Genomic DNA, 12,845 nt, shown 5'->3' with positions numbered 1-12,845 from the left:
TTGCTGTTCTTGCACTAAATACTTCTTTTTATAAGCAAAAGAAAGTATAGCATGAGTCTCTAGTTTTGACCAAATCAAGCCATCTCATTTCAACAATGGAGCATATTGGTATTACAACTCCATATAGTATAAGAGTCTGAAAAAGTTTGATCAAATGCCTTCTTAAGTCACAATCTGCAGCGAAATAAGATGTTCTGGATGCTTCCACTGAAAGAAATTGTTTGTTTTGAAATAAACACGTATTCTCCAATGCCACAATGTCTATGTTGTTGCACTCCATAAAATTTGCCATCTGTCGTTTGCCTTCCTATTGCCCCATTGAATAACATATACCTGTATGAAATGGGAGCGAGCAGATGCAGGGAATATAAATTGAATATTAAGGATATTAAACGATTGCAAATACCAACAGAAACTCACGAAAATAACACATGATCCAATGATTCCTTTGTTTCCAAAATGGGCAATAGAAATCCTGCTTTTGGTATCACCACTGCCCTTCTCAGATTGTCTCTAGTGTTGCAGGGTACATCTTAAGCTAGTTGGGTTATCAGATAACAATAATTGTTATCAGATCTAAGATCATGAGTTTGATTCCTAAAGGAAAAACTATTTAGTAGAAGATTGTTGTGGGTTATCTAACACCAATTTTAATATATTAAACAGAACTTTTGCAAATGTTTTATAAATACATCCACCAAAGAAATCAATCTAAATTTCCTAAATGGTGTAGATTATCCACCTTAGTAAGGAGTGAGACAAGAAAAAGTTTTGCCATTACAAAAGACTCCATTATCATGAAATTTATTCAGAAGTCTCATGACATTCTCTTTCAACAAAAACTTCTACAAATTTAAAGTTAAATCCATTTTAACTTGACTCTATTTACCTTTATACTCCATTCAATTTAGGCTTATTTACTACTTATTTATTGTTAGTCTGTACATTGGCAGAGGACAAGTCAAGATTTTTATCTTGTTTTAGTACTGAGATCCACCTCATTTTTGGTAGGTCAATGGAGAACCGAACCAAAATGAGTCAAACTAGCTCATTTTGTCATTTCTACTTCTATCCACTCTTCCTTCATACTTTTAATATAGGAAAAACTCTAAAAGGGGGTTTCAATAGAATTTTTAAAACTTTTTGCAAACAAGTGTTTAAACTCTTTTGTTGGGGTTAGACAGTCTGTAACAAGTGTTAAACACTTAAGTTTTTCAATGAGCGTTTAGGAAAACTTTTAAAATAAAAGCAGTAAGACAAGTTTATTTTTATACTAATTCGCTCCAAACTGAGCTACGTTCAATCCTCCCTTAAGCACTCTTAAGGGGTTCCACTAATCTTGAAAGATTACAATACGAGTTTAACCACTCCAAGTATTACAACTAACCCAACTGGTTAGAACGAGTTTCACAACTCCTAGTATAAACTAGTCCAACTCTCTACAATGTTTAACAGTACTGAGTTAAACTTACAAATGTATGAATTCACTTCTGAATCTAAAAACAACAAAGTATTTTTCGATATACAACAACATAATACAATTCTCCTAAAGAGGATATGAAATTAATACAGAGTGATTCTGAAAACTTGTAAAGAAAGCTTTTCTTTTTCAAAGAACGAGTCTCAGACCACGTGAGCTTTTAAAGAGAAATCAACCGCGTGAACGTGTGCAGAGATCATTCTTGTTTTATTCTTCTCTTCATGCAATCTTCTTTATATAGACTTCTTCAAAAAAGATCTATTACTCCAAGCTTTGACATTCTTTTAGGGATATAAACTTTTAGTATGAGGTCAGAAGTTATGTTGCATCTTGTAAAGGCAATTGTGTTGTGTGTACGGAGGAGACAAAAGGGTTTAGTCACTATGTACCTCTATTAAAGCTTTAGAAGATTCTAAGAGTTTAGTCATAATACGTGAGTAAGCATTTAGGCATTATTTGACTAACATATAGCGTTTAGGATATTTTTTACGTACAGCGTTTAGCACTTTGTACTTTTATTCTAGATGATTTGCTTTGTTAAATGCTATTTCGTTTAGAAGCTTTATTAAACTTCTAAACAATGTTTGTTTAGACAATCTTGTCTTAACAATCTCCTTAGTTTTTATGTTTGACAAATATATATGCTAACACGAAATAGGTATCAAATAATTGGCTAGATGTGATAGAGTTAAACCATTTCATCAATTCTATCATGCTAGTCGTTTAACTATCATTTTTTGAGTAAATTTTTCATGTATGTGTATCAGAGTAAAGATAGTTCTAAGATCTTATCATAACGTTTATATGAAAGCATGTTAATAAAAATAAAGTTAAGATATAAACATTAGAGCTTGTAAAAGGACATAGTATCATAGCATTTATTAAAAAAAAATAGGTCATCAGAGCTTATGGCTTTAACATAGAAACATTTCATATTTATCATAGCAAATAAATTACAGAATATATATGAATTGAATTAGAGCAAACATGACAATTTTATCAGAGTTCTATGAGCAATATGTATGAATGATTGAACGATGACTTCCCATAAGTCATAAATCAATTTACGCATTGTATTACAGCATGACACTTTTATCAAAGTATTCAAAAACATAGAGCATGTATATGCATAAGCAACCATGTTTCTATCTGAACAAATAATCATAATAATAAATTTTAAAGTATTATAGTATACAAAAAAATTAGCATAATCAAATAATACTTATTGATGAATGTAAAATTAATGAATGTACATATCTAAAACATTTTCTCTCATTAAAAGTATTCTCCCCCTAGAACTAATACCTCCCAAAATTGTTTAGCATATAATGTCCTCCACCTTATTTGATAAACATAAAAAGGATTGAAAATAGAACATCACGATTTAGGGTGTTAAGGAGGATGGTGAGGACAATTTGGTCTTCTTGTCGCGCATTGTTTTCAGCAAACAGGTGATAAACGTGATCAATAATGATTGAGGTGGGTGAGTCATTTGGCAAAACGGTAAGGCTAGGGTGGTATGTGGTGGCATGGTGGATATAGGTTGGAGATATGGATAATTATTTGAGGAGCTAGGCTAGGAACTGGTGATGCAGGGCTTGGTGGTAGGGCTAGGTGGTTTGACAGGGCTAGGAAGATGGTTGTCGTTGTTGAGACTGATAACACTCTAGATTTACATATTTTTCTCTGTTAAAAATCATTTCTTAGATTTCTTTAGTTTTTAATTTCTTAGAATTAAGCTAGTTTTATGTTTTTCTCTTAATTCTTTAGTTTTATAAAATTTTAGTTAAAAATAGGTTTTTAGATGTAATTTTTAGCTTTTGTTAATTAGTAGGAAAATAATAATTTTTTTTTAGAAAATCTTTAATAAAAATCTTTCTTTTTAATTGTTAGATTTTTTTTTTTAATTTGGTACTGTTTTTTTGCAGAGAGGGGCTGGTGCTGTTTGGGCCAAATTAGAAAGCCCAGTACTGATTAAAATGGAGTGCAGTGTGTGCAAGGAGTTGAACTGAAGCCTTCTTAGCCAATTAGTGAAACGGTGCGTAGAAGACCAAAGCTGAAGGGGGTCTCTTGTTTTACCATTGATTCGTGCAGAGGATCAGATTTGGGGAATTTATCCCAATTTTCTCAACACTCAAGCGAAGGCTTGCAAAGAGGACTTCTTCCCCAATTTCTTCAACCTAGGTTCATGGTTCAGCAAGGAGGAGAACCAAAGTAGAGAAGCAAGCTCCACGGCCCAAAAAGGAAGCCGGCCCAGAGCTAAATCGGTCCGGGGAAGCAAATAGGAAGGAGTGCTGAGCTGGATTGTTGGTTAGAAGCACGTGCGAAGCAGTTGACAGTTGAAAGCAGTGCGGTTCAGAGTTGTTGAAGATCAATCAAGAAGCTTTCCAGTTAGTTTTTTTTTAGCTCTTTCTTTTTCCCTTTTCTTTTCTCTTTTCGTTTTTCGACCCTATATAAAGGGGTTTTTCACCATGTATAGGGGACACTACTTTACACACTTTGAGATACACTCTCTGTTCATAGTTCTAAGCTCTTTAGGTTAGGGTTCCTTTCCGCTTTCGTAGAAGTAGAGTTCTCGACTTTTGGATTTTGTTGAGACGATCGCGAGGGTGACAGGCCGCGAGAGTCTTGGTGATTTCCGGTAGTTTGTAAAATTTTCTTTTCATGTTAATAAAGTTGAGTTTTGTGTTCTTGTTCTGTTCTTGTTTATGTCTCGATTTTGTTCTTTGTTTTTGATTTCTGTACTTGTTATGTGTTGAGAAAATGATTTGGATTCTGTAACTCTGCACTTCTATGGTTCCGTTTGGAATTAAATGTCTCCGTAGTGAGCATTCTTCATCGAGATGTCTTCTCGAGACAGAGAACAGTCCAATGCATAAAAATTGATTCAAATATGTGTTTCTTGAATTTGTTTGTGCATTTTAGATTGATGAATAGGTTAATGAACATTGATTGGAAAAATTAGTCGAAAGAGTCAATTTAAAGTTCTGAAATATGACTTAGAATATCCTGTATTGGAATTCATATTATCAGGATGTCTTCCTGAGAGCTCTAAGCACTCTTTTATTCAGTTCAATGTGCAATTCACCTATGACTTCAATTCTGTTTTTTTTATTGTGATACTGCTTTTAGAATTTAGGTACTGTTTTTGATTTGTTTCAATTCTAAATTCTGTTATTGATTGATTTCTGGTGATATATAGATTAGGATAGAGTGATCTGTATTGCATTTTAATTTTACTTTGATTTTTGTTTTCCTATGAATAGACTAAGTTTAGTAGATTAGATGTTGAACTGTCTACTCTTAGAATCTTGTTCAGTTTTAGTTTTAGTTTCATTTTGTTGTATTAGGTTAGTTTTAATTGCACTCAGTTCTCATTTTAGTTTAGGTTCTGTTTTGTTATGCAGTTATTTTACAATTTAGATTAGGTTCTAGTTTTGTTGTTATTTCTTTGCATTTTATTTCTTGATTTTTTTTTCTTTTATACAGATTTGATTCCTGTATTCTTTTCTCTTTAATTTCATTGTTCATATTTCTTTTCCCCACCTTGCTTTAGTAGTTATTAGATAGTAAATAAATACAAGATTTAATTCTACACTTTAGGCTTAATTGTACCGAGTCTTTGGATTGATACCTAGGTTGTCCCTATACTTCATTAGTGGGGAAACTTAGTTTGTTCTGTTTTTGTGCGACGAAAAACGGTTTAACAGAGACCCATTGTGTTGTCCAACTTCTTGGAGGCTTCATCATCATAAGCATCTTCAAGAAGAGCGTATGTTGTTGGATCATCACAATTGTGTTGGATTGCTGCATCTTCTATAACTTGCATGGTTGAAAAGACGACGATGAGAAATTGTGCTTGTTGGAAAGCGTCGTTGAGTGCATATTTATGCCCACATTTATGCCCACATTTATGCTTTAAAATTAAATTTTTGATGAAATTCATGTGCTTTAATGATTGATTTAAAGATGATTTGTGATGATTGGAGTTGTTGGGTTTGGGAATTAAAGAGACGTAAACAGAGAGTTTTAGCGCATAAAATATTCTTGGATGTTCTTACGTTTATTTCTGAAGTGAAATTATAAGTTTTATTGGTCCAAATGGCAATTCAAGGCCCAAAATCAGGTTTTATTTGGAAAATAATGTACATATGGGCCAAACAGACAGACTTTACCCTTGCACCTCCTAAAATCCCTACATACACTCCTATTTCTGAAACAGGCCAACAACAATGCCCAAACACTAAGCCTTTTCTACTTCACCTCCCTAAGTTTCCTATTCCTATCCCTCTTAAATCAGATTTCACCAGATTCTGCCACGTGTCCAAATCCTCCACACACAGATCTGACCAACCAGAACATCCTCATGCCTCTTGTCACGTCAGCCTTGTCTTCTCTAACAGAGAAACCCTAATCCAGCAGAACCCTAGCCGCCACCATGTGCCCCCACCGTGAAACAGCGTCGCCGCGTCGCTCCGTCACCGGACAACCATCATCATTCTCGCGCTTCCACCGTGATCACCACTTCTTCTGCTCTGAAACCTCCATCTCTATGCCGTCGTGAAGCCGTCGCGCACTCCTCCTCCGAAATCATCGCCACGACCAACATCCATTGACGCACAACAGCGATTCTCATCACCTTGTCGTCGCACAACTGCAAGACGCGCCACCACCGTGAAACCGTCGCACTGTTCCTCCATCAACCTTCAACGCACATCACCATCTTCTTCGCTCTACCAGAATCGCGAGTTCGTCTTCGCATCTCCACAGAAATCGCGGATCACTTTCTTCTTCCTCGGGAGTTCCGTCGTGCCATCACAACCACCGCCTCACCATGTCGCGACCACCATTAACCTCCATCACCTCGCGAGCTTCCTTGCCGCTGCCATCCAAGCTTCATTCATCTTCAAACCTGTACTCAGGAAAACCAAATCGCGCCACCGCAAGCAACCACCACGCTGCAGATCCAAACAACGCCACTGTTTCTCGCGATTCCTTTTATTGCGCCTCTGCGAGTTCGTGTCTCGACCACCATCGCACAACCATCTTCATCTTCTCATCCACGCTTATCGCGCACCATTGACGCAACCATCAACACCAACACAGCGCTTCCATCGTCCGCAAGCACCTCCTCCAAGCCAGCATCCAAAACGACCACCACCTGCACTCAGAAAAACCACACAGCAAAACCCAGAACAAAAATCGTCGTCTCCACTGTGGCAGCCTCCACATTCTCTCATACTCCTCTCACTTTTCTTTCATCTTGTATTCAACTCCATTCATGGAGAGCTAAGCATCTAGGGCTATTCTGCTGTAATTCCATGATGGATTCTGAGGTTACGTTCTGTTAATGCAATTGTTTACTTTGATTATTGATTTAAGTTGTTCTCTCTATGTCTTTCGTCTCTCTATCTTGTTAAAAGTAAAGATTTTTGCATCATAATGTGTTTGAATCTACATGCATATTGATTATATGAGTTCTAGGGTTTCTAGGTTTAATTAAGAATCTACTTTGATTTAATTTAGGAACTTTCATATGATTAAATGGTTTTTACTATCAATTGAGAATGTACTTTGGTTGGCAGTAATAATTTCAACTATAATTAATTGAGAATTTAATTTGATTGATTAACTTTTAACTTGGTTAGGAGATTTAAGAATAGACATGATTAAACACGATAGAATTTGATTGAGAATGTACTTTGGTTGCATTTATTGTGAATAATCTAGAAAGGTTTTGCATTTGATTGAGATTTTACTTTGGTTAAATGCATGATCGCCCTCAAATTAATTAAGAATGTACTTTAATTAATTTGAAACTTAAACAATAATTAATTGAACAATTATTCGTGCATAACTGTTTTTAAGTTTCTTATTTATTCTTTAAACATTCTTCAACCATTACTTTTATTCATAAGCATTGCATAACATTTATAAGAGCCAAATATTCGAAAGAAATTTTGTGTTCGTAGGGAGACGACTCAGGGTTACTTTAAGCCCTATCTACTTTCTTGGATACTACTTGGCAATACTGAAGTTGCCTTGAAAAGTAGTATGAATTTGATAGCTTCAACGACAGCCTATCAGTAAGCGCTGAGGGGCATCGCTTTTAGAAGACTTTTTCCCCTTACGATTGGATCTACTATAAAGGTAGCATTGGTATCATCAAAGTGATGTACCTAGCAAGGTTTCAAGACGTTTGTGCTGGGAGGAAGTATCATTTCCCTATACTCGTCTAGAGAATGCTGACTAGAATTGGCATGAAGAGGCCTAGACACATTAGTTTGGCTAAAAATACTTTGTCATCAAAACAGATAAGCGTCTAACTCATCGAAGAGCGTTGAAGGCTTAACATACTTTTGGATTGGCCAACATTGGTTGTGTAGGCGTCGGACAAGGGTGTTTGATCAACTTAACCTTAGTCATCTTGAAAACTCTCAATTCCTCGAGAGGTAAACGAGATGCTATAACATCTAGCACCACGAATACTTCCTCAAAGCATGCAAACCGTGTTTGTTTTGCTTCAACAACAACATAAACATATTTTTGAAGAATTCAATGAGTACAGACAAATTAGGATGTTCAATAGGAATAGGGTCAAACTTGAACCTCTTACAGTAGAATGTTCAATAGGAATAGGATCAAACTTGAACCTCTTACGGTAGAAGGTTACTTCTCTTTTGAAGAACATGATAGTTGACATATTTTAGACGTCCTCAAGAGACTTTTGAAGAGACTTTTGAAGAATTGCTTGAAACTCTTCAAACTCATTATCATCGAACGTGGGTAACAGAGAAAACGATGATTGGATAAGGTCATGCATCAATCTTTCTTCCATGGCAATGAGCATACCAGATGGTTGCTCATTATTAGCTCTCAAAATTGCCATTGACCCAATGAGAGATTAGTATAGGCTAGGTAAAATAGATAGATTAAGGTAGGTTTCTAAGGTCCAAATTGGTGGTGTCAAGGCTATTACGGCAATGGGTGATAGTTAATGGTGAAAGATTGGCATGTAAAGTGTGGTTATGCATGTGCATATGGCATTGAAGGGGTGTAAAGTGAATGGTTTAAAACATTCAAATGAATTAAAATGAGTATATAACACATGTACTCATTTTAATGTTTTAAATATATTAAAAAGATCTTAATATGTCAAAATTAGTAAACTAATTTCCTCTGGGATAAGCCAATCACCTTCAGCAATGAACTCATCCACCGTAGACTTCAATTGAGCATGAACAAGTGCAGGAATTTGCAGTCAATCCTTAACAAAAACCTCAAGTGTTTATCAAGCAAAAATTGATGTACTCCCATTAACAACCTACCATACGGAATTATCAAACGTTTTAGTGCAGAATTTTCCTTTCATCACTCTACATCTAAGAACCTTTGTCCATTCCAAATTAGTTGTTCATAGGTTCCAACTCTTTTAAAGCCAAAGCTTTATTCAAATGTTTAAAAGATATAGCTCACCACCAGCAGCAAACAGGACGGTGTCATGCAACTGATACAAGCTTTATCCCACTAATATATAACCTGTCTATGAAGTTTTTCATTTCTTTCAATAAAGTCGAAATTCAGCTTAATATAACCTGTCTATTGAAGATATCGCAGCTTATGACCAACCGGTCACATAATTTGTCATCCTATTCAACAGTCTTCTCATATCTATAAAATCGGGTGTGATCTACAATAAAAAATAACTTTTACTCATAAATACTAATTATTTTTTAACTTTCAATAAAGCACTATTTTGTAAGTATTTTTAATATGCAAAAATAAGTAGCAATTGCTCTTTCTTACACTCCAAAAAGTTGCTATCTAGAACCTAGTTGGAGTACATTAAAACTGGACTGTACTAAGAATGCATGTCTTTGATTCAGTTTTAATTGACTTTATAATATAGTCTGGGAATCTCAATCCACCTTTGCCAAAATGATAACAAGTTAAATAAACATCTATGTTATCTCCAAACAAAATGCAATGCAGCAGAACCACTCAATCCTTAAGAAATAACAAGTTAAATAAACATCTATGTTATCTCCAAAACAAAACTGCAGCAATATGAAAAACATTACATAAGACTCCCCCCCTATGATCTTCCCCTTCCCCTGAAACCCCCACCCCTAGGAGGACCACCTCTCCCACCCCTTGGGCCACCTCTCCCACGAAAACCACCACCTCCACGAAAACCTCCACCACCTCCACGGCCACCTCTACCACCACCACGACCTCCTCCACCTCTACCAGCTTGTGCTTGTCCCCTGCAAAAAAAACAGACCACTCGTGTTAAGTGAAATGACTCCAAACCATTTTAAATACAGTGCCAGCAATAATTCACAAACAAATCACTGACAGAAAAAAGTTCAGAGTCCTATATTTTTTAGGACTGCAAACACAGTACTAATAATTCTCTAATCCATATATAATCTAAAGAGGCTACAATAAGACTTCCATATTCACTTTCAACTTGTGGCTGTACAAGAAGCTGTTGTTCTATGTGTAAAAGAAGCACCACATGCCAACAACAAAATAAAACAGCGTTGGAAAATTTAAGAAATCATAAAAAAACATTGATTCAAGGCAAGAACAGCGCACACAATAAACAACCTGTGAAACAATTCGCATTTCAAAGTTAGGTTAAAAGAATGATGTGGCATGGGTAGTAAAAAACATGGTTGGACATGATATAAAAGAATGTAGCCAAAAACAAAACAAATAAAACAAAAAAACAGATTCAAAACAAACAAAGATGAACAAAAAAATAAAATACAAGGACAATCAGAACATATATAGAAGTAAGGAAAGTTAATTGGACAATGATTAACCCATATTCATCTCCATATAGTACATATCAATGAGAAAATAAATTGCATGATACTTGGAAAAGTTAATTTTTGGCAAAGAGATGCAAAGAGGCCATACTTAGGTTGTGGAAGAAATCTTGCAAGAGGCAACAGTTTCCTTGGATCAATGTAAAACTTGTCCCCAGCTGAATAAGAGGTAGCAACAATCCCTTCCATCATTTTAATCGAGAAGTACTGCATGTTCACAAGGAAAGCACCATAACATCACTACTCCGTTGCAAAACAAAAACTTCCAACATGTTAAAACACAAAAAGGAAAGAAACCCACAGCTTCGTTGATGGGGCCAAATATTTCATCAACTTTCCCGATCTGAGTCATGTTTTTCAGATATATAGGAGCATTGAAAAAGGGAACTTTCTCGTTCGTAAGCTTTGTCACTGCATCTCCCTCACATGCATGCATAAACGTTGCAACTTCTGCAGACAACAAGCCCCGTTAAAAGATTAAACGCCAACATAACTTACTTTTTATAACCGATAGAGTTATATTCTTTCACAGTAAATTATAGACGAAATCGTGCCAGCAACAAAAACAACAAAGCAGTATAATTTTAAGCTTCAAACACTTTTCGTTAAATACCCAACAGAGAACAAAAAAATAGAAACGTTTCTTAAGTTCCGTAATGGAAGAAAAAACAACCTACAACTTCGGAGGGTGGTCCTTCGTCGCGAAAACCGCCACCGCCGCGTCCTCCACCGCCACGACCAAATCCACCTCTACCCCTGAAACCGCCACCGTCGCGGCCACCCCTGAAACCGCCACCGCGCCCACCGCCTCTGGGGGGTCTCATTGTTTGGTTATCAGAGAATGCAGCCACAGACGCTTGCCAAGACAACGTTTGGGGGGTTTAGGGTTTTGGAGCAACGTAGTGGAAAATAGGGTTTTGAAGAGAGAAGAATACTTCAATGTTTGGGCCGCTATTGGGCTATGTTGGGTCTACAAATTATCGCTATCATCATTTTTTTTTCCACACACCTCATATTTTTTTCTCCTCCCTCCCACCCCCACTAAACACCCGTTTATTTTCTAATTCCTCTTCATTCACCGCCCATTTTACCCTATTTGTTTTTCCTTCTCATAAATTAATGAAAAACTTGTTTACGTCATGTTAAATTTTCCACTCCCAATTATACACGAGTTTTGTATATTATAAACAATAAAAAAAAATTGTTGTGTTAAATTCTCCACCCACTACTTCCAACGCTAATAAAGAAAACAATTTGTTATGCATTGAAATAAAAGTAAACAATTTGACAATCTCATGAAATATAATATATATATATAAATAAATTAACATAACATAATTTATCAATCAATAATATTAATAAGTCTATTACTATAACGATCCACACATGTTTATATATACAATGCATTTTCACAAGGACTATACATACTTTAGATTTTTTTCATTTTATTTTTTTATGCTTTATTATTCACTTGAACATCTATAATTGGATCACCATTTCTACTAATTTTAACTAAATAAAAAAATATTAAAGAATCATGACGTTTGAATCAAACATTCTAGAATTAAGTTCCAGATGGAGCAATTATGTTGATCAATTTTTGTGTTACTTATATTTTAGTGTTTTTTTATGTGCAAATAATTATGGTAATGAGAAGGGGAATGGTTCTTGGTAAGGAGAATGTGTGAGACCAATTGTTTTTATCACGCAAAAAAAACATGGGGTGCCAAAGAGAAAATGCACCATGAAGATACACATGTACACCGTAATGAACCAATTTTGTAGTGTTTGCATATACTTCCATATTAACAATGTATAAAGATCACATGGCTTATAATTTGTAGGATAGGTTGGTAAGAAATTTTATTTATTAAATGTTTACATTTTTTAAATGAAACTCACATGGTAAATATTACTATGAAACATTGACAATTCAACTGGACTATTATATATAGGCACATCAAATCTTATGTAAAACATAACATCATTTGTCCTTCTTTAAATAATGCATCTTTTTATATTTGTATTTTGTTTTTGCACTAAGATATTAATTATAGGTATATTATCAAAAGTTGATATCCAACTTTCTTAAGTGATTATTTCACTTATTGGAGAAATGATCATCACACCAACTTATGTGTCATCATTGTTGCATATACTAATCATCATCCAATTCTAAATGTCCATAAACTTAGATGTAACACAAATCATATATGTTTTTGTAATTACGTTTTTGTAATTACGTTTTTGTAATTACTTAGTATTAAGCACAGGGATACAACTATAGAGACAAGATAGTGTAGTGGACAAGTATCCCTACACTAGCCATGTGAGGTGTGCAATGATTGTTAAGCAATAAACTATGGATCTTTGTAACTCAAGCTAATTTAATGAATCTTATAGGTAGCACAATCTTTGTGAACATGAATGTCATCTTAGTCAATATATTCTATTTGGGTTTGTTTTGTGGTCTTAGGATAAGTAGAGTGTATTCTTAGTGAGTAACTACATCAACTCATCTCTATGAG

General features: G+C 35.1%; 1 protein-coding gene across 1 annotated transcript; it reads right to left on the bottom strand.

The window, feature by feature from the left end:
• Positions 1–9,409: 9,409 nt before the first annotated feature.
• On the bottom strand, positions 9,410–11,220 carry LOC124830052 (H/ACA ribonucleoprotein complex subunit 1-like protein 2). Its single transcript, XM_047303663.2, has 4 exons — positions 10,991–11,220; positions 10,619–10,767; positions 10,409–10,524; positions 9,410–9,747 (listed from the first exon to the last, which is right to left on the bottom strand). The coding sequence occupies exons 1-4, from the start codon at positions 11,139–11,141 to the stop codon at positions 9,576–9,578; spliced, it is 588 nt and encodes a 195-aa protein (XP_047159619.1). The 5' UTR covers positions 11,142–11,220; the 3' UTR covers positions 9,410–9,575.
• Between the last annotated feature and the right edge of the window lie 1,625 nt (positions 11,221–12,845).

This window comes from Vigna umbellata, chromosome 5, assembly GCF_029865625.1.
Source record: "Vigna umbellata cultivar VRB3 chromosome 5, Vumbellata_1.0, whole genome shotgun sequence".
Taxonomy (NCBI): domain Eukaryota; kingdom Viridiplantae; phylum Streptophyta; class Magnoliopsida; order Fabales; family Fabaceae; genus Vigna; species Vigna umbellata.
This window is presented reverse-complemented; position numbering and strand designations above follow the sequence as displayed.